We start from the raw sequence: 26271 nt of genomic DNA, 5'->3' as shown, positions 1-26271 counted from the left end.
CAGTATGGTCAGCCCAGCCAGACTGGTGACACCCTGGCCCCACCAGTATCAGGCACACTGACACATTGCCAACACCCTGCTCTGGGCAGCACAGGCAGGATACACACACATTATTCATCTAAGGCAGGATTCTCTCACATCACAGTGCCACCAGCGGAGCCAAGGGACAGCATGATTCCTACTCACCTGCAAAAGTCATTTGCACGACTGGCAGCTGTGGCCAGACGACTCCAACACCAAGTGTCCCTAAAGTCCAGCACCATGGCATCACTAAGGATGTTGTGCTTGCTGTTGGGGATTGGGAGAGTTTCCATGTAGCTGCACCACTGCTCATCTTTTCCACCACTTCAATAAAACTTTGGCTTATAACATGTCGTCAAGCTCCATTATTGTTCAATTCAAAAAATTATAGAAAACCTAGTTCCTAACAAGGTGTATAAAAACTCCCACAAATCATTGTAGATGTAAAAGAGATGATCATACGTGTATCTTCCAGAAAAAAAAAACAAAAACAAAACACCCCATTTTTATAAAACATTTGAATTCATACGCCATATTGACATTATAGCACTGACATCTCAATGCTAACAACATCTTGGATCACTGAAAGCAGAAGGTTTCAGAATTTTTACATTTTTTATTTAATACATATATGCTTCAGTTCTTTGAAGAGCAGATCTTTGAAAATTGTGGACCATTGAGGACAGCCCATTTCACCGGAAGCAATCTGGTTGCGTCTTATTCAGTTTTTCGAATGGTGCACAGGAGCTGATGCACTGTAAAAGGGACTTTGTAAAACAAAATACTCAGAGATTGTGTACTTTCAAGTTATAACCAATAACTCTGCTGTTCAGCAGCAGTGCTATATATTGCTTAGTTGCAGGTTCTTACTCCGGTGAAAGATGGAAATAGTATCACATTTTTAGTTTGAAATACCACATGAGTCACATTAACAGAGCAGCACAGAACGAGTGCACATCCAGTTTTTTCTGCTGGGGCAGATTACGCACAAAATGGCCATGAAAGAAACAGGAAAACATTTATGTACAGTTTTATAAAATTGCAGCAACAGGGAAAAGCTAGGCTTTCTTCCTGCAGGGATTAAAAACAACTCAAGGAACAAAGAACAGTTTGTAGCACTTCAGAAACAAGTTGTCATATCATCACTTATCCATCCATGTAGTGCTGTTGCACTTAATGTCATTATACAGTAGTGCCCTCATGGACAGATCATGAGGCTAAAGTGCCTTTCAACATCCTTCAGAATTATACATATGCTTCTGACAGCTCATTCTCCCTCTTGCAATAGTATGCTCGGCCTTCTTTTATCTTCTGGTCAGTCGAAGCAGGCGGCACAAAAACAGTCAGCCACCTTTTTCAAGCTGCAACTGAAGAAAAAACCCTCAAACCTAGATTTCAAAGATTTCTGTCTGCCTAAGTAGTCAAGTACAGTGTTCTATGAGCTCTCTTCATAGCCATCCCCTGCAAGTTTGAAAATGCCAGACAACCCCCAATCCTTCTACACCTCACCTCCTTCCTGCACCCTTCTGAGAGGCAAGAAAGAGTTCCTGTGGCTGACAATACTAAAAAGCCCAAGACATCCATTCTGCTTGCCAGGACAACATCCAAGGACACAGTAACAGTGGAAAGTCTCTTGGGACCCAGAAGAAATTGCATGGGGCACAACTCTGCAGTTGAAAAAAGGAATTAAGTGCCATCTAAAGCACTCCAACGGTGTCTACATCAGCAGCTTGGTGATCAGCATAGACTCTTTTTAGGCATGACTTCCATACATGTCCACAGCTGGAGTTATAGGCATTGCAATAGCAGGCAATATTGGTGTTACACTCCAGAACGTAAACCCATGAGTTAAACCAAATGTTCCTTTACTCTAATTTGTTGTAAGGAGAAATCCCAAGTAGATATTCTCAAAAGGTGATAAATACACAAAAGTTTACTGGTAAAAATATAGAAAATTAAGGAACTTTAGCAGAGGAGTAAATGCAACACCAAATTCAACATAAAACACTTATAATAGCAGTAGTTAGTATTAATTTAATATTAAATTAGCATAAACTCAGTTCATTCAGCCTAGAAATTTTTAAACCTATAAGAAGTAAAGTTACCCAAAAATGTTCCACGTAAAGAGAATGAGGAGAAGAGGGAGAAAGACAGAAAAGGTACAGAAAACCACACATACAATAGCCACCAACTCCTGAGTTCCCATGGGGAACCTCAGAGAAGGAAGGATCCAGACAAATGGCCACCTCACCGTCAGCACCTTTTAAACCTCCACAGGCCTGCCCCTCAGGCGGGACTGCTGGGGGCTCAGCCAATCAGAAACTGGACTGGCACGGCCTGTGCGTGAGTGATGGAAAGCTCTGCCAATTAGAAGCTGGGTTTGCACCATCCCAGTGGACAGCTCAGACAAGCTGGGGGTCTGGGGGCGGGACAGGGCACTGCCTCACTCATGTAAACCTGGCCCGCCTCTCCAGCCAGGTGCAGGCACGGACACGGACACGGACACGGACACGGACACGGACACGGACACGGACACGGACACCGGCATTGCACTCCAAGATGTCTTGAGATGTTGATCTAGTCCAGTCTCTGACAATTGGCTCTCATAAGAGAAGTTGCTCCTCCTGTTGGAAGGAACCTGCACACTGGAGCCCACATGCAGTGCCCCTTCTGTAGTGAGGACAGAGGACACCGTGTTGCAGGGGGTAGGGGACTGGCTTGTGTTCTCCTAGCAATGACTCGTAGAAATACAATATCAGGAATAGCTGCAAATCATACACCTCTCTCTCACGTCAAGAAAGCTTAAAAAGGTGATGAAGATCATTGAAAGGCAGCCACTGTTTCCTAAGTTTTCCATGGACACATCTTAGCAGACTTGGGGTTATATAACCAAACATCCAAGACACTGATTTGTAGGCTTTTCCATCAATCCCATGGCTCAATTCTAAACTGATTTTCTTATCTGACCACTAGCAATTTTAAACAACCCACAAGCCAAGCAGGCAAAAGGTTCGAGAGGAACAACCCAGAGACTTTGCAGACAATTGGTTCAAACCTTTTCCAGGTGTCATACTACCCAGCAGAAACACAGATTAATGGACTATTGTTGGTAGCTTGCAGCATAAGGTGATGAGATTCATGTGGTTCAACCTGCATAACAAATATACCCATTTTTCTGAAACACACCAGGGCAGAACCTGACAAGTTAGACAAACCCCAATTGGTAACAGCCTTCACCTGGGTGACCTCAGTGATGAAGGTAGTTCGAGAGCTGGCCTGAGGCTACGAGATTAGCAAAGCCATTAGAAATCAATAAACAATTATGGCACTATCTTCTTGGAAGGAAGTCATATCACACAGATGTCTAACATCTACATAAGCAAAAACTCAAGGACAGGAACCACCATGTGCAAGAGCTGAGCTGTCCACTGTGGCTGCAGCACAGAACCAGTCAGACCAAGTACCTTTCTCCCTCACTGGTACTTAGCTGGTCTACACCAGGCTGGCAGGGCTGAAGCTCTGATTCCCATGTACACGTCCATGTACACTGGTGGGAGGGAGGAGGGTCAGTCAGAGAGCAGGTATTGCTGCCCACCTGCTACACCTGTCCTACCAAGTAGGACAATTTATTTATCACTAAATTATATAGCTCTCTTCTAGCAGCCCCACAACCCTGTATATCCAAATGAAATTATAAAGGTATTTGGAGCATTTATACTGAAAAAGCATCTCATATTAAATCTTGAGCAGCAGACTCCAGTTTACCACAGCCATTCATGTACCAATGATGAGTTTATCTTTTTTAGAACATGAGCGCTGTACTAGAATATTCCTGTTCTAGAGAAGGGAATTGCCCTCCATCACCCTCACTGCTAAGACAGGAGAGTTATTTACATTGTGAATTGCTGTTTCAGGGAGACATTTCTTAAATTTATACTTTATCTTTGGCCAACAAAGAAAGGAGAATATTCTGGTCAGGGTAGCTTTATCCTCTAAGAAGATATAAATGCATACATCATTGATACGAAAAGCTACGTAGAGGTGAGAATACTCAGAGTGCTGTCACACACATTTTTCCTGAAATTAAGGGGTTGAGAAAATCACCTTTAGCAGACATTTGGTTATTCAAGCAGCTGGGATTAGTTTCAGTAAGAATTATCTTTTGCTCCTGTTTCATTAAAATTATTTCCCTTTTTCCCTGCTGCTAAATATTAGACTGCTAGAAGAAAAAAAGTAAAAGGAAGAGGCAGATATAAACACTTTATCTCAGCAGCTACATGTAAGATCTCCTCTTCCAACACCTTCCAGCTTTCTAAAAGCAGAGCAGTGGTTTGCCTTCACCTCACCACTCACTGTCCAAGCTTTCTGAAAACAGTCACCACTCAAAGAAATCCCCTCACCTCCCCTGCTCCCTTCCCTCACATAGGTTACAATTCTGCTTCTCTGAACTGGAAGCAGTTTCTTTCAGCAGCATCTACTCTTCTTCATTAAGATTTCTTATGTTTACAATGATGATTTGGGGAGTTGTTTTTTTTTTTGGGGGGGGAGCTCAGGTGTTGACAATATGTGTTTTCATGAAAGCTCCCCTTAACTGTAATTTTCTAATTATCGGTTCTATTTTGGCTGGCAATCATCTAAAGTGCTGCATGGCTTTTCCTCCTCCTCTGGAACAATGTGTTCCAGCATTGCACTGGTTGTCAACTGCTGTGTTATATTCGCACAGTTTTTTCACCCTTTACATTTTTTCAGCTGTGTACCAGAATGTTCTCTCTGCTGATGTCCCACACTCCTCTTTCTGCTCCTGTTTCTGCTCCTCTTTTTAACCTTGAAATGCAAACTTTTTGTGTACCAATGTCACTTCTGCTTTTAAAAGGAGAGTTGTCTTTCCCTAATACCCACTGTGGTATTAGGGGAAGACAGGTCCACTCCTCTGGACCTCCTGTTTAAATGACTCATGTATTTCTTCTTGCATCCACACCATGTGACCTCACTTTTGGACAAGTTCTCCATTCTTTCCCACAGCTGCTGCTGAAGATATGGGTTCTTTAGATTTATGTGTACGTCCTTACAATCTGCCAAGACACACTGATGAAAAAGTATGTCACAAGTTCACATACACAGCTGAGGTGTAGGTCTCTGTGTCAGACTGTTGCTCCAGTACCTGGATGCTCATGGCATCTTACTAAGTTGCTATTCTCTTCCACTAAGCCAAATATCTTTCTCCACAGTCACAAATTTTCAAGTTTTTTTTTTTTTTTACTTTCTAAGCTTTTTTTTAGTTTTCAAATTGATTTATTTTCTCTAAAGTATCTTGATAATTGATAATTTCTTTGTTATAATTTTATCATTATGAAGGTCATCCAAAGCAAACTCAATCATTGCTATTTTCTTCCGAGCAGTATCAGATTTTTGGGCAAACACCCCTTAGAATAGTTTGTTTGGGGCCATTCCATTCACTCACTCATATTACTGTAGTATCAGCTGTTGTTACTCAAGCCATTCTATCCAGAAGATGCCATGCAGATTTCCATACACACTGTTAGCCCTAGAAATCTTTCCTCTCACTGTCCTACAGAGGTATATATTATTCCCAGCAAAGGTTATGCAGTGTCAGCTGTCACGTGTATAGTTTTGTTATGAGATTACATCCATAAATTATCCTTTAGAAAAGATTACAGCAATTGTGAAAAAGGCATCTATATCCTCCTAAAATAGGGAACTTCTTAATTTATACATATAACAGTGCCAGTCCTTGCATTGGTTCTGACTTATCAAAGGCCAGAAGAGAAGACAGAAAGCAGCTGAATTAGAAAGCAAATATCACAATAATGCCTGTGAAAACCATAATGGATTTACAAGACAAGTAATTTTTTTTTCCTAAAATGGCACATCATTAACAATCACTTAATAGAATTTTTTCAAGTGATGGTAAGAGTTATCACCACTGTTACTAAAAAGGCTCAAAATAGCATTTCAGATTCTGAGCTCCTCCTGTGCATTACATGTGCTACAAGTAGTTCCTGTAGGCTGGGAGGACAATTGTTGCAGAAACTCTTGTAGACACAGTAACATCTTTCTTCTGCATCTTCACATTGGTAATGAAAAGCAAATCAGGCTCCAGTTATTCACAAAGTGTTCAAAACATTGGCACTTACAAATTTCACAGCCATCTCTGCCTGCAGAAAGACTACCAAAGGAATGCTCCATCATGCTGTGCCACGACGAAAAGTGCATGCCTGAATTGGCAATGTGATCTTTCACTGTCTAGGTAAGGTTGTATTACCCAGTGAGAGAGGGGCTTTGCCCTATCAACCACATGCAGATAAGTACTATGACTCCATCAATTACGTTTGTCCCCATTTGGAAAAAAATAACAATACTGCTGTATTTGTCAGATCTAGGCTGTAGGGAAGACTATAGACACTGATATTTTTCTAACAGGCATGGCTCTGCATGTAATGACAACATACATACCCCTCTCTGTCTCCTACATTTTTTGAAAAAAGTGGCTAGAGGTGTCATGATGCTTGCACTGGGCTTCCACAGCAAGGTGCTGGACTGTTGTATTGTGTTTTTATTACCTTTGTTTCATTCTGCAGTGGTTTCATCTATGTACCCCCATTCTTTCCCAAAAAATGGTTTACCCCGAGTTGCTTCCCTCCACCTCCGTGTCAATGCTCCCTACTCTCCACCTACCACCCCCAATTTTCTGCTGATTCATTCCCCAATCTCCTCCCTAGGCCTGAGGTCAGGACCCTCCCTCAAGGTGCTTCCCAATTTGTGTCTCCTCCTGTCTATCTTTCCACTTTTCATATCCCCTGTTCTTCCCATTGGTTGTTGTATGAATCCCTCCCTTGTTTCCACATACCACCCCCCCCCCCCCCCCCCCCCCTTTAAAAGTTGTTGCAAGAGCTCAGTCTGGCCTTTTTCCATCTGATCACCCTGAGGTACAGAGCTGTGTCTGAACTCCCAATAAACCTTGGATTAAACCCTCTGAAGAGTTGACTCCTTCCTCTTCCACCACGGTCTGCCAGCGCCTCCTCTGTACTGCTCACGACCCTAGCTGCACTCCTGTACCCCCTGGGCACAGCAGAGTGTCCCCGCAGTCCCTCGTGTCAGGGCTGGTCAGGAGTGACCGGACGGTCACAGAGAGGATACAGTGACACTGCACAGTGGGGGATGCAGAAGAACCACTGTGAGCAGATGACAGGGCTAACCTGTGTGGGACACATCAAGTTCAGATGGTTCCAAACAATTCACCATAGGGCACACCTGAGTCCCACAGCCCCAATGGCAGCACCTCTAGCAGAATACATTTAAGGAAGGGCAGAAACCACTGTGCAGTAGAATGGTAGGGAAAACGTGTGAGAAACAGCCCTGCAGACACCAAGGTAAGAGAAGAAGCAGGCAGGAATGGTGCTCCATGCACTGGAGCAGAGATTCCTCTGCAGTCCATGCAGAAGACCATGGGAAAACAGGTTGCCACCCTGTAGCATCCAGATGATCATGTCAGAGCAGATATCCACACTGCAGCCATGGCAGACACTGTGCCAGAGCAGGTGGATGTGCTCTGAATGAACTGCAGACTGGAGAGGCCATGCAGGAGTGGGTTTATCCCAAAGGACTGCAGCCCATTAAAGATCCTATGCTGGAGCAAGGGAGATGTGGAGGAAGGAAGCACAGAGATGAAGTGATACGAACTGATTACAGTCCTTACTCCCCATCTTTCTGTACTGTTCAGTGTGTGGAAAGAAGGACATAGAGGAGACAGGAAAGAAGGAGTGAAATTGAGCTTGGGAAGAAGGGGATGGAAGGGAAGTGTTTTAATTTTTGTCTTTTTTTCTCCCCATCCAACTCTAATGGACAACAAATTAATTTTCCTGAAGGTGAGTCTGTTTTGCCCTTGATGATAATTGCTAAATAATCCATCTCCTTGTCTGTATCTTGACTCTTGAGGTTTTCTGTGCTATTTTCTCCCCTTGTCTTGTTGAGGACTGGGAATGACAGTGGCTGGGTGGGTGCCTGGCAGCCGGCCACAGTGCTTGACCATGGAAAAGTGAATGATGATGCAAAATGAAGGTTTCCAAAAGTGTCAGTTTCATTGACAAAGGAAAAATCTTGCAACATGGGTGATCCTGGTTGAGGCCATAGTCCTCCCTACCCAGCTTCTTTCTGTTTAAATAATTTCTTCTCTTTGGTACTTGGCAGCTCTGGAGGGCTGCATATATTTGAAAATCACCCATGGGATAGCTAGTTTTAATCCATTGACGTTTCAGTCTTACTTGGTTTTAGTTTCGGTTTTGTTTCTAAGCCCTTTTTCGTAGTCCCTAAAGAATGCTTTCTCTTCTTCCTCCTCTTCACCTCCTATGTGCCACATTCTGGCTTTTGCCACCTCCTCTTCATCTTGCCCCAAATGTGTTAGCGCCTCTTATGTTTCTGAACTCCTTTAGCAATGAAACATTCCTGTCTAGCACCAGAGTGTGTAAAAACTTCAATGCTAACATTAATCCATGTCCCCTCTGCAAGAATGAAGAGCTGGCAACACTACACTACATTTCATTTGATAAGCTGTTACTTTAAATCAGAACAGCACCCCATCCTCAGTATCCTATTAAAATTATCATAGAAAAAACTCATCACTTTTTAATGCTTTACAACTTCATCTCACTCACAATGATGCCACCACTGAAACTGGGGTGCTATGAATACCAGACACAGTAGACAATTGGGTAGCTGCCAGCTCTTCACATTGTGCTAATCTCTGCAGTGTTTCTTCATAGCTTTCTATTTTACATTTTACAGCACTGAGCTTGCTTTAGGCAAGCTAGCAGAAATAAATAACTCTTGGTTCTCCCCACCAAGAAAATTCAGAACAACCCTCTCTTACAAGGAAAGAAGAGAATGCGTGGGTTTATTCAGGATGAAGCATTAGTAATTACAATCTGTGATTGTCTCAGTGTATGTTTGGGTTGTACTTTTAGCCTTTGGGTGACACTGGGTAACATTACAAATTACACAGTAATTTGTAACTTTTTCTGAACTGACAGTGATACCGACTTCATCTTGATGACATAAAATTGCCAGAACAGTTTTTATAGAGTTAGCTTTTGAATTGTTTTTTCTGCTTTAACATTGCAATTTTTTCTATAAATTATTTTCAATTCCCATAACAGCCTTTAAAATGTAATTCTTAAGTGTAATCCTAAACAGCCTTTGCTATTATTTTTATGAGTGGCAACATTTGACTTCTATAAAAGTGGTGCTTAAGAACTGCCAAAGTAATTTCCTAGTTAATGTGTTATCTATTTTAAAAGCCTCCCAGTTTCTAAAATGATGCCAAGAATACTCAGCATAGGCTCTGAAGGACTGGGAATGCCTTGACCTGGGTCTAGGCTCTATTCAAACTCTGAGTCTGCCAGTATTATGAGGAACTGATACACACTGGACTCTCACTGCCAACACTCATGTGTCTGATCAATTGCTGAAGTGGGCCAGTGGATAAAACTATCACAACACATTTCAACAGGATTATCAGGAACTGCAATTTCTCAAAGCTGAGCACACACACCTGTTTAAAGGCTCTTTGGTGAGGCTGAAGAAGCTGTCTCACAGCTGTCACCATGCCAGCTCCTCCTCCTCTGGTATTTGATCTTGGAAGGGCCTCAAGCTGCATGGTGTCCTCACCAAAGTCTTTGTTCCCACCCCTTCTCAGACACTAACTCCTAAATGGCTTCTTTGAGAACAGTCCCTTGGTATGAAATTTGTGGTATTGCCAAATGTATCACAAAAAAAAAAAAAAAATTAACCCTCTCTCAGCATAAGAAAAGTGTCCTCTAATATATATATATAAAAGTGGAAAGTTATTAGGATATGCATGGAAAGCAAATGGAATATTTCCTGACTAGCAAAGGCAGATTGATGGGTATTGACTTGGCTGTAAAAGTCTTTCCTTTAAAAAAAAATCTTTTTCAAGAAACACTAATCATCATCAAGGTGAAGGAAAATATATAACTCTGCAGAAAGGACTCTTCTCATTCAAAAAAATCAATGAGAAAAAATCTTAAAAGTATTTGTTTATGAAAAAGAATGTTATATATGTTTTATGCCAAGAGTTTATGTCAGAATACAACTCAGTTATCTTGTCCTTTATAAAAGAGGCATTTTAATAGCTGAAACTGAATCTTTACAATAATAGAAAAATTTACAAAAGCAGGGACCATAGAGGCCATCAAATCAAACCTCCTGTTCTCAGCAGGGCCAGCTTCAGAGCTAGATCAAGTCGCTCAGAGCCTTGTCCACTCAAGTTTTGAAAATATCCAGAAATGGAGATGTCACATTGATAGCATTCAACTGAAATTTAAAAAAAATTGTATGAGAAAACAGCGCAATTTTCAAAATCCTTAATTACAGTCATCATTTCTCTAGTGAAATTACTCAGTGATTTTCCAGTATTTAGAAATACATGTTGAAGATGTGTGACTAAATAAAGTAAAACCAGTTTTTCACTTTCAAATACATAGAAAACTCTGTAAAACTGAAAATCCCTAATACCCTGACTGGGTAGGAACCTCAGCTGGACATGCTGCTTATTCATCTGTCTGGAAAAGGTGCATTAAGTGCTTACATAGTAAATGCCCTACATTGGAATCTTCCTCCTTAGGTTTATTCCCAAACAAATCTTCTTAAAGAGAGCAGTTGGAGAGAAAAAGTAAAATCAGAGAGCTGACTAGGTCTTGCACACAGTTCCCATAAAAGTGAATTGCCTGCAAAGCTTTTGCTAGTCCTGCTCCCTTCAGCTACTATAGTCAAACCTCTTATTAGAACAGCCTAAATTAACAGTTCTTATTTCCAGCAAACATTTGTAAGAAAAAAGTGTTTTCTGTAATTAACATTTTTCTTTCAAACTTTCTTGTTAGCAGAAAACCCCAAGTGCATGAACTTTCATGTACACACATATTTTTAAAAGAATCAATACAGAAAGTCAATAGTTCTTATTTTCTGACATTGCAATTCAAGTTCCCATGCCTAAAACTTTCCTTTCATACGAGTTTTCCTTTAATATTATACCTATCAGATATTATTTCATTGTCACTGTCATACATGTGGCAGATATCTTAACTCTATCTGGTTTAAAACATTTTAATTAGTAACATTGTTTCAGCCTTGCATCTCCCATTAATTGTTAACACTGAGAATCACACTAATTACAATATACAAGTTATCACTAAGACTGGTTACAGTTCTTGTCAATACAATGGAACTGCATTCTATCTTAGGGGTTTTTTTTCAATTTACTATGGTTTTTCTTTGTACACCACTGGAAAACTATTCATAGTTTCCCAAGAAAACATGAAGACCTGAAAACTCCATTGTCCTTTCATTGCCTGCTTATTTAACCAGTAACATTCAGGTATGTTCCATAAAATGTTTTTTGTTCATTTATTTTTTTCCACAGAAGCATTAATTAGAAGTCCAAAGAAGTCCATTTTTAATATCTATAACCAGGAACTTTCTTTATGCCTTTGCTTGCAACTAACACAGATTTTCACTGTTCATAGTAGAAGACTATCAAAACCAGGAGTCATTAACAGCAGTCTCTTTTCCAGGAGACCAATAATGGGAAATCAAAAACACTTCTTCAATTTACAAAACAAGCATTTAGCTATCACAGAAAAAACAAATAAACAAAGAGAACTTCATGTAATACAAGTTTCAGGTCCCATTTTTCAGGTGCACTTAAGTTCTAGGCTTTTTTTTTTTTCCATGACTCTATATTGCCTACATTTGGGCACATACTCAGACTGAACTTTTTTTCCTACCAGAACATTCCCCAAACAGGGAAATGGGCATCCAGTAAGGTCAGGCTGCACTTCAGCACTAATCCCACTGACAATTATACAAGAATTCAACAAGACTGGTTTCATACAGGATTTTCCATAATATTCAAATGCATCTCAATAAGCCAGAGAAGCACATGTCCATCCCCAAAGTAAACCCTAATTCTTATTCCACTGTGCACAGTATGCTAACTCATTCTCTACCAAAACTTTCCTTTTCCAAAGATATTAATTACTCCATTCATTTTAGGGCAGTTTCTTCCTACACCACGATCATAAGTGTTTAGAGAGTACAAGGAACTTCAATTCTTGTGAATGCAGCCCAGCAGCACCTCTCAGTAGTAATTTGCTTTCAGCTAACAGATGGCAATGGCTGAAACCTGGTTTAGCCAAACACTTGAGCATTATATATTCAAAATCAGGAAACTAAAGGAGGATTAACTGCTTACCTAAAAATGCAACCATTCTTCTTGGAAAGAAAGTCAGGTCTTCCCTCCTTTGTGAAAATAAATTTTATGCAAGGATGCTACTGTCCATCACATCATCACATGGAGATTATCCATGTTCTGTGCAGCTAATTGAGGTTCCAGAGCCAGCCTCAACAAAGAAACCAAGAGCCACTGGGGTCTATATTTTAAGTTGCACCAGGGAGCATGGCAAAATCCACAAGCATTCAGAACTCTGATCAGAACGTTTTTGTCCCCGTAAATCTCAAATTATTCTTAGGTTAATAAATGTGCTTAGAAGGCAGCAGTGATCAAGTACACTACAAAGAAATTCTGCTTAGTAAAAGCATGTGATAAGGCACTAACAGATAAGCAGTGAGTGATTAGCTTTGTATGCATGACATGGCTAGAAAGCTCAGAGTCACTTGGCGACTGCCCTCCTATTCACCAGCCCTCCCATGTTCCAAATACAGACTTCCTTTACATGCTGGTAGCAGGAACAGCTGTAGGACACAGCACAAATGAACCGAAGCAGATGCTTTTTCTCTGCACAGCACAGCAGACTGTGCATGGGACAGACACACTTGCAGGAGGTATTGGCTCATAGCAGACACCACAGAGATGCCCAACACAGTTTTTAAGTCTTAGTGCTGACATTTTTTTTTGCTTTCCTAACCTTTAAGGTGAAAGACCCTGCCTGTATTTTTCCCTAACAAGTCCTACAGAAGTCTGCAGCGTCTTTGTATCCCCAAAAAAGATTTAGCAGTAGGGACTGAAAGAGCAATTACTATTGCCTTTGGGAAGCATAGGCGTTGTTCCATACACTAAAGGGGTGCGCTGGGCTTTTTATAACGATGAGGATCTGTAGAACAAAACTTCGTTCGCCTGAATGTTTAGTGAATATCCAACTGCTCCAGTGCTCCTCAAACAGCGACGTCCTGAGGAAAAGCAAAGCCAGAGCGCCACCTGCCGCTGCTTTTTAACAGGAAAACGGCGCTGGATGCCAGTTTATCCTCCTCATCTCCCACTGCGCGCTCAAGTACCCTTGGACTCACAGCCAGCTGGGCGATATCCGGTTTACTGCACGTGTTTTTGGACACCAGCAGTCTTTTAACCCGTTTCCAGTGTTCACCAGGAATTGGTTAAGATTTTTGCACTGAGCCTTTAGCAACTTCAGTTCAAATCTCAATCACAGAGAATTTCTTCCAGCTCTCAATATACCAAAGCAAAGAGCTGGAAGATTCAGATGGGCAAGTATCATTTTCTGATTGTCCTGGTCTTATATTCTTCCCTAGGAATCTGCTACTGGACACTGACAAACAAAAATGTTGTACCAGTTAGTGCATAAAGTCCACTGTCCATAAAAGGACAGCACTAAATAAAACTCACCAAAACTACAGGCAAGCCTTTAAAAATGCTCTGATACCTGAAAAAACCCCACCAGCAGATTAGTAGTTAACAATTAATAGATCTACTACTTGGATTTTTCCTTTATATGTTAAATAGATCAAATAAAACAAACTATCACGTAGGCGATTATTTCATTCCCTCAATTTAAACAGAAACAAGCTAAATAAAATAGCTCTCTGAATGTTTCCACAGAAAGAAAGTCCCACAGATAATTTCAACCTTCTGCCTTAGGCCTCCTTCCTCAGACCACCTAGAAATCTTTTTTCTCCAGTGAGGATGAACTTCTGAATTAATTAACTAAGGATAACATACTTAACTTGAACAGTTAAGGTGAATCTACATTAGCGGTTTACTGAGCAGCATCACTCCCCTCGGTATGAATGTGCTGAGTGTCCGTGCCTGGAGTTACAAGGAGCACACTTTGGGCACGCAGCCTGTGCACACACTGTGGTTTCTCTCCTGAACTAAGCAGAAAGCTTCACACTGAGATGCAATCCAGAGTATCAGGGTTACTGGGGACACAAAGTACAGCCTTTAAAGCAAGAATTCAGATACTCTGAAATCCTGCTATTTGCAAGCAACAGATCTAGAAATATTTTCATACCTTGTCCTTCCTCTATACTTGAAGGAAATCCAAAATGAGCAGGAAAGTAATAGGAGACCAGTCACAAGCTAACAGACCTTCCAAAAAACCCCAAAAAAACCGGCCTTTCTACTTCCAAAGAGGACAACTCTAAGACAGTATTTAACCCATCAATGTAACTGCTCTTATGCACAATTATATCTTCAGTTCAGGAGAACAAAAAGAAGGGGAGCTATTGGAGGGTCACCACCCTAATTCTAATGAGTTCTGTCATGGAAAGGACCAAAAATTTCATTGTAAGGTTGAATGATCTGATAGCAGTCTGCAAAGGTCACAAGGCCATCCCTGCAGAGTCCAACCCTACCAAATCAATGTTGCATGAAGTTAAAATTAAAATGAAAGCAATATTTGAAAAAAAAAGGGATAAAAGCTAAGCCTGCTAAACCCAGGAAAATCCATCTCTATTACAGTGAACTGAAAAATTTTGTCTGTGAGAAGAAAAAAAGTCTCTGAAGCTTGGAAGAGATCAGAGGACCCTCTTGAGAGATGTTCAGAGATGTTGGAAAAGGGAGATAAACCACTCTTCCCAGTGAAAACATCCCAATACCCTGGAGTTTCCATATAAGCATTTTTTGAAGAGATTTGATAATGCTAGAGCCCTGACTTTGACTCAGTATTGTACTGGTGAGAGACAGTTAATTCCAGTGGTTCACAACATCTGGAAGATTGCCTATCTACTGGTAGTGGTGAAAGCCTAGACTTTAAGGAAAAGATCTGTGCCTGCATCTTTTTCCTAGCAACAGCTAATGACACCATGAAGCCGTGCAGTAGTTTGACTCTGTCAGGGATAAGGGGCCAGGAAGGCAGAACAGCTACTTCCATGTGACCACACATTTATTTGTTTTCATCAGAACAACAGTGAAACAGTTTCTCTCCCTGTCCCTCTGTAAATGTGTGTTACCCATACTCATGTAAATGCAGCATCTGGCAACATATAGGAGAGCCTGTTTTTAAGCAAGGTAAATTTAATTGGAAACCAGAGAAAACAGCAGTAACAAGGAAAGGGTGCTGCAAGGTACACTGCAAAAAGGTGAATGTTGCCATTCCACATATTGCTATGTGTGGGGTCAAGCATGCAGAGAAGCACTGTCATTTAATTGATAATGTAGACTCTAGAACAGATTTTTAGTGGTGCCCCAGGTGTTACCATATTTTGTCATTGTCTTGCCTCTGCTGTAATTATTCTTTCTCGTTTTGTATTTTCCAGTATGCCACCAAAAGACACTGCAGGGGATAATTTTTTCTTTTTTCTTTTTTAAACAAATTACTATTACCTTACTTTCTGGCTGTACTGCTTATTGTACAAGCAGGGCATGGAAAGACTAGACACAACATAAAAATGGGAGGATGGAGCTGGATGAGAGGATGTCCAGTTGTAGAATACTTTTCCAGGAAGAAAGTACAGGATACGGTTACTGGACAGATACATATTTCTTGCTTAATTCCTTTATTTCACCAGAACAGAACAGAACAGAACACGGGCTTTTCCAATGTTAGCCCCACAACTCTCATTTGAAACTGGTTACCTTTTGCACTGTAAAGGTCTTCAACATGCTCTATGTACAACTACTCCCATGACAGTGCTTCTTGGCCAATGGCAATTTTAAAAACAGATCCAGTTTTATGTGTTTCACTGTCCAAACATACATAATCCTCAAACTGCAAACAACAGGCATGCAACTAAGAATTCAAGAGTTAGGTCTGCAATTCTTCTGTCTGTATGTCTAAAAATTAGTCTTTGCCCAAAATATTCTGTGATGTCTCCTTCTGGCATTCATCATTGTCCTGGAATTTGTGTAACTGGACTTTTCTCTCAGGCTTTTCAGACATGCTGTGTGTTAGCCTTCTGATTTGCTGATTTATCTCTCATACATTTCCTTTTTTCAGTGCCTCAAAACATCCATCTACATCCTTGTACAAGGATGACATCTCAGCTCATAGGGGAGCTGCAAATCTATGTCCCTACCAAAAACACCTACAAAACTGAGAAATACCCATAAATCGAAATCTCTGATGATTTAGATATTTTGAATCTCTGACAAAGAAGGGTCATATAAAATCCAGGTACAGAATAGTACCTAAAACCTCTGTCATAATCTTCCCAACAGTGGACTTGTCAGCACTGCTGTGCGATTATGGGAGATAACCTTGAATTAAAATACTTGTATCACACGTTGAACAGCAGTGTGTGAACAACTCAAAACATCATCACTACAGCAACACCCCCATCTAGTCAGGAATACAGACATTTCCCACTAGTTATAAGGGAACAGCATTGTGAAATAACCTCTGAATCTGTAAAACCTCAAACTGTGAAAAAGCTGGAGGAGGATTAACTGCCTGCTTCTCAACTCTTCTGATGCACGATGTTGCAGTGGAGCTCCCACACCTGTGCCAAAAAAATTTCTAAATGGGAATATTCTCAGGTCATATGCTTTTAGCTCACAGATATTAAGGAACTGATAGGAGCTGTGACAATATTGTCACATTTTAAATGGACAAATGTTTATACCTTCGCAATTATTGTTGTATTTGAAAGTATATAATTTGTGTGTGTCAATTTCTATATCCAAAAAGTCAAATCTTAACTGAAGTGCTCAGATGGTCTGAGCCATTTGGACAAATTATACCAACAGAACTATGAACTGCTGAGGATATGAAATAGACAAAACACCAGAAAGCACAAACATGGACAGCTCCAGGATCAATAGATGGATGTGCTGGCTTTCTAGCTGTTGGCTGTCTCTTGCCAAATTACCACCCTTTTTCCACACTTCATTCTTCTTTCATTAGAGAATGATGATAAGAAGCAGCAGGAGCCTCAAAGTACAAGATTTGTATCAAGTGTTCAGTCTCAGAGATGAAAAGGCTGAACAATGACATGTTCACAAAAATGTCTCTTCTGCTGATCCTGCTGCTACCTGCAGCTTGTACTTCCCCTACATGTTAAGAATGACAGGCAGGAGTGGCTGGGATGTGTCTTAACAGCATGCCCTGAAGGAGAAAATACAATGCTGTCATAAAATTCTGCAATCAGATCAGATACAATCCTGGAAGTTACTCTGCACATCCCAGATACTTCTATTCCTTCTTGCCCTTTTATTACAATAGCTGTATTGCAACTTAAATGCACTGCATTGTGTCAGGTGCAATGCAGTCACACATAAAAGAAATGCAGAGGTGCTTTATTTCCATACCATCCCATGGAATGACACGAGGTGGTATTTCTGAAATGAAAAACAATCAATTCTGTGACAAGAACACTTCAGAATGAGTCAAAGAGATAATAAAGTGTATAATTAAGAACAGGACTTGAGACAGTCAGGACTGATTTTTGCTTGCAACTACACTTGGCCTCTTCCACCCTGAATGGACAAAGATCACAACAGAAATAAAAATCTGGTTTCTTTGGAAGAATAGAGTAAGGCTTTGAAAGGATTCTGAGACCTTTGTTGGGATTAGTGGAATAATTTAACAGGAGGTCATGCTATTAGGTAGAGAAAAAAAAGACATTTGTATTTCAGACTGCATGTACTGTCTGAGAATAAAGGAGGAAAAAAAAATAAGCATGAAGATGCCTGAAGCTACTTTGCAATGAGGAAAAAAAGCCCTGACAGAAAGTGGATGAAAGAGAAGGAATACGGGAATAAGATTCTGGAAAAAACACACAAAAGCATTTATTTCACTTCCAGGCTAAAGCAATATTGTTTAGTGAATACTACTAAAAAGTTGGTTTTTCTCATTTTAAGTTGTGGAATCACTTAATCAGAATAATTCAGGTTGGAAGGGACCTTAAGAAGTCATTTCCGCCTTCTGCTCAAAGTTAGATTCATTATGAGGAAAGACCACATTTGTGGGAGGAGACCATAGGGACAATGAGGTGGAGATGCCTTGGGAGGGCACTCCCCCATAGGTGTCAGTCAACTATGGCTCCCTCCCAAAGATCCAGAAAGTTCTGTAGTTCCCCCTTCCCCATTGGCCTGTGTGTTAGTGCCACCCTCTTCCCCTCATTTCATTTGTACATCCCCAATCACTCCAATCCTGCTCCTCCCCTGGTCCCTTATCCCATTGGTTCCTCGTGCCCTAGCCCCTCCTACCCGCTACAATGTTATAAACCCTGTTCCCGCCCAGCTCTTTGCTCTTTGCCACCTGCTTCCCTTCTGCTCGGTTGAGTCCCTGCTTCTCTCCTGCCTACCCTACCTGCGATCCTTCCCTGCTCCTGCAATAAACCCAGTTGGACCATCAGCAGAGTGTGCAGAGTCCTCCTTCCTCTACTGGTTGGACCTCTTTAGACCATCTGGGATTGTGTACGCGTGAGGACAATCGAGGAGACAGCTCTCCTGGGAGTTGGACAACCTGCCCAGGATCCCCTTCAGCGGGAGAAGCTGCTGTGGAGGGTCTTCCCTCTCTCCTCTTCCCCTCCACGAGCGAAGAGAGCACCATCCCGCACACATTGCTTAGGGTTTTTTCGAAGTCCTAAAAATCCCCAAAAAAAGAGGCATCCCACCTTTTCGGACACCTTTTCCACTGTTTGACTGCCCTCATGAGGAAAATTCTTTTCTTTTTATCCAGCCCAAATTTCTAGCTTCACTTTAGGTGCATTGCCCCTCATTCTCACACCACACCACCAGGAGAGCCTGGCTCCATCATTTTTACAAGCTCCTCAGAACCACTGTCAGGCTGCTACTAGGTTTCCCCTGGAGATGCCTCTTGCCAGGCAAAAAAGCCCAGCTCCCTCAGCCCCTGCCCCAGGACAAGTTCTTCAACTCCCTGAGTATTTTGACAGCTCTCTGCTGAATTTTCTCCGTTTAGCTCTACTGTCCTTACATCTGAAGTATCCAAAGATAGATACAGATGTGCTCTGATGAATACTGAATCCCTTAATCTCCAGGGTGTGCTGTTAATACAGCCCAATAAACTGCTGACAGTATTTGCTGCCAGGTCACACTGCTGGTTTATGTTCAGCTTTTTGCCCCCCCAGGCTGTGCTCAGCAGTGCTGCTTCCCAGCCAGCTGGTCCCAGTCCATATCCTTGGGAAATTCAAAGTATAGAGACATATAGGTCACACCACTGGAGGTCATCCAGTCAAACTCATTCTCAAAAGCAGGGATAACCTCAGGCTTGGGTGAAGTGGCATCCATCATCTAAACCGGAAACTCACAAATCATATGCATAAAGCCATCCAGTCAGTTCTAAATTCTATTTCTAAAGAAGTCTTTACAACAGTATGATTACTATTCTTATTTTCCAAGCACATCATGACCAATAAAAGCGGGTACTATAAAAAGATAAAGAGACAGCAGCTGCAAAATATAATGGAACCACTCAAAAATAATTATTTTATAATGCCAAGGACAGGGAAAGTGAAGGATTTTAGTGAAACATGTATTAGAGTGAGTAACAAGACTCAGGCTCACTTCTGTTGCACTGGGAAGCAAATGCAAATTGAAGGCAGCTTTTGAGCACAACCATAAATAGAAGGAAAATCTTCAGAGCAGATAAAAATGATGCCCTGGAAGTGACCACAGCAACAATGATTCTCCAGATTCCTCTCCCAAGCTCAGCATGTTTTCATAGTGAAGCTGCTCATGCCTCTCAAAGCTCTGGAAAGACTATTGAAGACAGTACAACACAGGACTCCACAGGAGCAGGCAGGCAGGAGATGGAGAGATGAGCAGTTCCTGTCCCCAGCAGCAGAACTCTGTAGTGGGATTTCACAAAGCACACAAACTGGGCTGTCAATACCTGTCACTAACCCCCACATGTGGTCACCTTGTACCTTTGCCTTGACTGATGAGGTGAGGGGCTGCCTCATTCACTCACACACACACACCTTGTGTGTGTGATCAGAGCTGCATTTCCCTCAGCAGGAAGTATAACAGGCACTTCTATGTGGTTTCTAGTACTGCAAAATATGATCTGCCAGCAAACGTGTGTAAGGGCTATGACTAGGAACATAACTTAGCACTTAAATTTGGAACATCCTATTGTATATAGACTTTTACCAGCCAGCTTGTTTTTTAAGCAACATAAACTTAAGATAAGTGTCTGATTTTAGATCCTTTCCTCTGTAAAGTAAATTAAATTTTTCTGTTCTTAAAAGGAAAAAAAATTCTTTTTACTGACCAGGTTTTTTTAATCTTTTATCCAAACTGCTTGGATAATACTGTAGTGCAGAAGAAAATGACAGAGGTATATGAATCTTGCAACAGGAAACTGAGAGTGAATTCTACAAACTACTTAAGATACTTATAATAAAGAGAACATTATTATTATTTCTACATTATTATTATTATTACTACTATAGGCTTATGGTTAGTGTTCTAAAAATTAGGCTCTAATTGTAGCATACTGGTTCTGCAAAGGAGCTATAAAAGGACAAATACACAAGTTTTTCCCTATAAAAGAGTAATGTATCTGTTGACTGCCTTTTAAGTATCTTCTGTTCACTTTCATTCTCCACTAAAAATAAATTAAAGAGAACATGTACCACACAAAAGATTTTGCAATACTCATGTATCTACTACCATCTGCTGACAAACAGCATAATTGGCTTCATCTTAGTCAGTCTTTTAAAGAAACAACTCCTATTTCCCCATAGGAAAGTTTCTGCTAATGCTACAGTGGCTGACAGTAACAGCTACATGAATTTTTAATTCAACATGTTGTAGCCATGGTAAGCCAATAATGTCTTATCCACCCATTTTGTCTGCATCACAGATTCACCACTGACCAGCATATTCCACTCGTATAGTTAGTGACTGCATCCTGCATTAATTGAAGCCCTTCAGCTATTGCAGACAGTTTCTGAAGTCAATTGCACTACTGAGCAATTACACAAAACTCATTCCTCATTTACAAAACACAAAAATTTATTATTAGCCATAGGACTGTTCAAACAAGTCACAGAATGGGTCAGGTTGGAAGAGACTGCAGTGGGTTACCTGGTCCAACCACCCTGCTCAAGCAGGGTCACCCAACAGCACACTGCACAGGATTGTGTCCAGATGGCTCTTGAATATCCCCAGGGACAGAGACTCCACAGCCTCTCTGGGCAGTCTGTTCCAGGGCTTGGTTATGCACACAGTAAAGAAGTTCTTCCTCATGTTCAGGTAGAACTTCCTGTGCATCAGTTTCTGCCTCTTGTCCTGTTGCTGGGCACCACTGACCAGAGCCTGGAAACATCCTCTGACACCCTCCCTTCAGATACTGACAGACATTGATGAGGTCCCCTCTCAGCCATCTCTTTTGGAGGCTGAACAGGCCCAGCTGCCTCAGCAGTTCCTCATAAAAGATTTGTTCCAGTCCCTAAATCATCTTTGTAGCCCTCCACTGGACCCACTCTGGGTGCTCCACGTCTCTCTTGTACCGAGGAGCCCAGAACTGGACACAGCACTCCAGATGTGCCTCACTAGCACTGAGTAGAAGGACAGGATCACCTCCTGTGACCTCCTGGCAATGTTCTTCCCAATGCACCCCAGGATACCTTTGGCCTTCTTGGCCACAAGGACACACTGCTGCTTCGTGAGCAGCTTGTTGGCCACCAGGACCCCCAGGTCCTTCCCCACAGAGCTGCTTCCCAGCAGATCAGACCCCAGCCCATGCAGGTCCATGTTATTCCAGTCTTGTTTTCCAATCTACAGTGTGGGATAAAAATATCTTTTTTTCCCCTAGTCTTGATTTTAAAACAATAATGGTAGTAAAAATTACCACCTTTCTATCACCTTACTTAATTTTACAACACTTCAAGTGAAAGCCTTGATTTGCCTCCAGGTACTATTTTTTTGAGAAAAAGACTAACAAAAACCTAAAGCAAAAAAACTAAAAATAAAAAAAAATCCTCAGTTTCAGGTATCTCATCTCTCTTAAATAGCAGAAGTGTGACAGTGAAGAGAGACCAGGTCACACTGATGACCCATATCTGGCTATATGGTAAACTAAATTAAAAGAGTATCTGAAATACTTACTTATACATGCATTTCAAAACATTTGGGGGAAAAAAAGCCAAAGCTTCACGTCTGATAAGCTAAAATGTCAGGAAAAAATCAATGAAAGCAGAATATGGAGATATAGACTAAAACAGTGTTTGTTCAAGAGATCCAATTCTTTAGATTAGATTTGGCTTTGTTAGGAATCTAAGTTTGAAATGCTCTTTAAGTGGTAAGCCTTAAGAATAGCTGGTTCTTACAAACCTAGATGCATTTAGCAAATAAAATTATAGAGGTTTAACCTCTCTCTTGTTCCCTTTCCATTAGAATATTTTTTTTTTTTTTCAACTTCCGAAGTTAAGAAATGTGTCCTTGAGCTCTGCTGTAGTGGCGATAACAGGAGGGAGCTCAGCTCTCCCTCGAGGTGGGCGAGGGGGTCACGGTGGCCTTGGCTTGGAGGGAAGTGTTTTTCATTTGACTTAAGTTCCTGCCTGGAGAGCTCAAAGAACTCCCAGCTGGGCTTAAAGCTCTTTTTTTCTGGTACTTCCATCGCTAAAGGCAATCCTGGGTGTTGCTGACAGGAGACCAAAAGCTAACACCGACCAGCGCTGGGCCACTGACCCACAGCGCCGAGCCCAGCGGGACCCCACAGCGCGGACGGGGACACTGGCGGCCTCCCGACGTCAAAGGCTCAACACGCGACCAGAGCTCCTTCCCCGCTCCGGAGAGCCCGGGCTGCTCCTGTCGGCCACCCTCAGAAGAAGCCACCGACGAGCGCGGAGCCACCTCAGCCCCTGCTCCGATCCGCGGGACCATGGGCGGTCCCCTCGCCTCGAGGAAGGAGGAGCCGCCCCGGGCCCCACCGCCCCGCTTCCCGCCATCGCCCGCAGGGGAAGCGGCAGCCGCCCGAGTCTCGCGAGAGCCGGCGCTGCCGCCGCCGCCATGGAGCCGCCGGTGCGCGGCCCGCCCGGGCTGTCGGCCGTGCTGGCGGTGAGGCGGAGCGGGGCCGCCCGGGGCAGCGGGGCTGTCCGGCGGGGAGGGGGGAGGCCTTTGCTGGGGGCGTGCTCCTTGCCGAGCCTGGTACGGGAGGCTGTGGGCCGCGGTCCGTGACCGACACCGGCCGTGTTCGGTCGCTGTGGCCGCCCCTTCTCCCGCCGCTGCCTGACCCGCTTTCCCTCTGCCCGCAGAGCACGGACTGGTCCGAGCCCTGGCTGCTGGGGCTGGCGGCCTTCCACCTGCTCTGCTTCCTCCTGACGTGCGCGTCCCTGCAGCACCGCCGGGTGCAGGTCGGGCACTTCCTCTGCATGGGTGAGTCCTCGGGCACACCGTGCGCTGCCGGGCTCCAGAGCAGTGCCTGCAAGCTCGTATTTCTCCGCTAGCAGGGCATCTGCCTGTCGATGATAATCTGCTATAGAACCTGCTATGACTTAAAAATATATATTTTTGTTATTTCCAAGAAAATGTATGAAGTATTGACTTAAGCTCTGGCCTTGGTGAGGAAGTGGGATGAGTAAGGTTACTGCATGATCATTTCCGTGTGTACCGCAGCTTCCCAATGAAGTGTTCTGTGCTGGAGAAGCAGAAAAGAAATCCACTGAAAACCAGCAGTTGCTTTGTACTTTGCCTTGTTCTAATGGTGCAGTTCGGTGAATACGGTCATCTCTAGTTTCTGAAGCAAGTTCACTATATGCCCTGCTGACAGCCGTGATAATGTCATGAGGAAGAGCAAGACTGGCTTGCACACTGCGGTAACAACTTGTGTTATCCCAGGGTTTATCAGCCTGAGAGTCCACGGTGCCCTTGCCAAGCAGTCATGGCTCACTGGCAGAACACATACTAGCTTTGGTTTAAGACTACATGGATTTGGATTAGATGATGTATTATGAGCAGTTTATTTTTAAGGAAATATCAAGTCTAATGTTTCTTTTTTATTTATAGTGGGCTTAGTGTACTGTGCGGAATATATCAATGAATTAGCAGCTATGAATTGGAGGTAAATGTTTTCTCTTTCATTTTTTGAATAAAACTATACCGTACAACATAGTTATCACATACTTATAAGAAATAATAATGATAGCATGCATTTATTGTACTGCTTAAAATCTGTTTATGTGAGTGCTTGTAAACTAACTTGTCAAAGAACTGAGAAAAGCAGAGTGCTGTGGTTAAGAGGAAAGAATGTAAACTGTGGTGATTTTTTTTTGTGGGTTCTGTTTGTTTGTGGATTTGTGGGTTTTTTGGGTTTTGGTGGGTTTTTTTTGTATTTATGTTTAGTAGCTGAAGTTAAGGACCACTTCTCAAAAATACCACTGCTGTTTTATATACTTACTTATATGTATAACAAGCATTAACATTTGCCTGTTTTCCTTAATGTGTATACCAGAATTAAACCAATGGTTTATTTTGATATTTTGAGCATTGTTTTAGTCTTTCCCTAATACCACTGAAAGTTGTGTGTTTGACACCACTTTATGCTGGCATCTAATTGTAGTTGTTATGTTTCACTTCAGGCATACGTGACCTAATTACAGCTTTGCTACATTTATTATTTTTGTTTCATTTTCTAATATGAGTAAGCAAAATACCTAGAAGCATTTCAAGTGCTTCAGAATAAGCATGATTTGTGATGCACTCTTGTAGTCAGTCATGTTAGTTAGCTTTTACACAGTAAAACTGTAAAGACAAGAAAGACTGATATTAATATTCATAAATGAAGAAGTATCAACTGCCTCTTTTTTTCTGACTTAATACCACAGAATGCTGGCCTGTGCTTGGTGATCTCAAGATGTGGGATGATGATGTGTACAAGTGTCCATGTAGAATAATTGCTGGGCAAGTTGAATCTGTGAACTGCACTAAATAAAGCTTTGTCTTTCATTTTCTTTTTCTTTCTTCCAGGCTCTTTTCTAAATACCAATACTTTGATTCCAGAGGAATGTTTATTTCACTTGTATTTTCAGCACCACTGCTGGTGAATACTATTATAATTGTGGTATGTATGTGTTCATTCATATAGGTGCTTTCATTAAATGAGTAAGTAAAGTATATGGATTAGTTGAATTCAATAATTTACTTTCTTTTCAGGTCACCTGGGTTTACAGAACTTTGAATGTAATGACTGAACTAAAGATGCTACAGCAGAGAAGGAAAGTAGAAAAAGAGAAAAAGAAGTGAAAATGCCAAACTTTTTCTTTCTTCAGTTGTAATAAAGCCTGTCTGGGTAATCAGTCCTTCTGTATGGGTATGCAGGAACAGAAGTATTTTTGTGTCTGGTGTCAAGAGGACTTTGTAATTGTGGCTGTGGGCATTGAGATGAAAGCAGGTTTCTACAGTATATTTGAATTGGCTGTGAAATTATGAAACTAGTCTTAACAAATCTTTGTGCCCTTCAATGTATGATTGTTATCTTCCATGACCAAGGCTGGTAGTATTGATGAGACACAATCTTCCAGTTTCCATTTGCCTGTGTATTTTTTTACTATGTCTTTATTCTGTGCTTATCAAGTATCAGTTATTCTGCTGCTTAAGCCAGTTGGGTCTGTGTTGTGAATTACAGTAAATGAGAGATTTTATTCAGAATAACTCAGGAATCCATGCTTCTGTGAAGCACTTCACTTCTTTGTAAATCAAGTTTCATACTTCCTATGTTTACTGTGTGCCAGTGGCATTTTATAAATAAAACTATCCACTCACTGTATCTTAAATTGAGTTAATTTGTATTCATTTTTAATCAGACTTTTTCCCTCTTTTTTCCTATTAAAATTCTCAGTTTGGCAAATTCCCCAGTTTAATTTGTGTAAATAATTAAAAATTATCTCTGCATTTCTTTCAATTTATACTTCATGTTTTTAAGGCTTCTAGATAAACACATTTTTTAAAAGTGGATGAAAATTGTATTGTTTTATGCTTTGTAGAACAGAAAGGAGGGGAAGAAACTTAGTAATGTTATGTGCAATTTTGTTCCCTTTTTAATGCTTTTTTAAAAT

The 26271-nt window shown here is 41.5% G+C and overlaps 1 protein-coding gene across 1 annotated transcript; it reads left to right on the top strand.

Annotated features, from left to right (window-relative positions):
- The first annotated feature begins 13193 nt into the window (after positions 1 to 13193).
- TMEM18 (transmembrane protein 18) lies at positions 13194 to 25989 on the top strand. The gene is made up of 7 exons (XM_059843308.1): positions 13194 to 13343; positions 22231 to 22289; positions 22813 to 23275; positions 23473 to 23593; positions 24224 to 24278; positions 25184 to 25277; positions 25370 to 25989. The coding sequence occupies exons 1-7, from the start codon at positions 13194 to 13196 to the stop codon at positions 25457 to 25459; spliced, it is 1032 nt and encodes a 343-aa protein (XP_059699291.1). The 3' UTR covers positions 25460 to 25989.
- Positions 25990 to 26271: the final 282 nt, after the last annotated feature.

This window comes from Haemorhous mexicanus, chromosome 3 (assembly GCF_027477595.1).
Source record: "Haemorhous mexicanus isolate bHaeMex1 chromosome 3, bHaeMex1.pri, whole genome shotgun sequence".
Taxonomy (NCBI): Eukaryota; Metazoa; Chordata; class Aves; order Passeriformes; family Fringillidae; genus Haemorhous; species Haemorhous mexicanus.
Note: the sequence above shows the minus strand (reverse complement) of the source record. Positions and strands in the feature narration are given on the sequence as shown.

Excerpts from the sequence above, each read along its gene's own strand:
- TMEM18 (XM_059843308.1), top strand. The coding sequence starts at position 13,194 with ATGTTTAGTGAATATCCAACTGCTCCAGTGCTCCTCAAACAGCGACGT. Across the intron at positions 13,344-22,230 it reads ATCTCCCACTGCGCGCTCAA|CAGAAGTGTGACAGTGAAGA; the intron begins GTACCCTTGGAC and ends TCTCTTAAATAG. Across the intron at positions 23,276-23,472 it reads GGCTGTCGGCCGTGCTGGCG|AGCACGGACTGGTCCGAGCC; the intron begins GTGAGGCGGAGC and ends CTCTGCCCGCAG.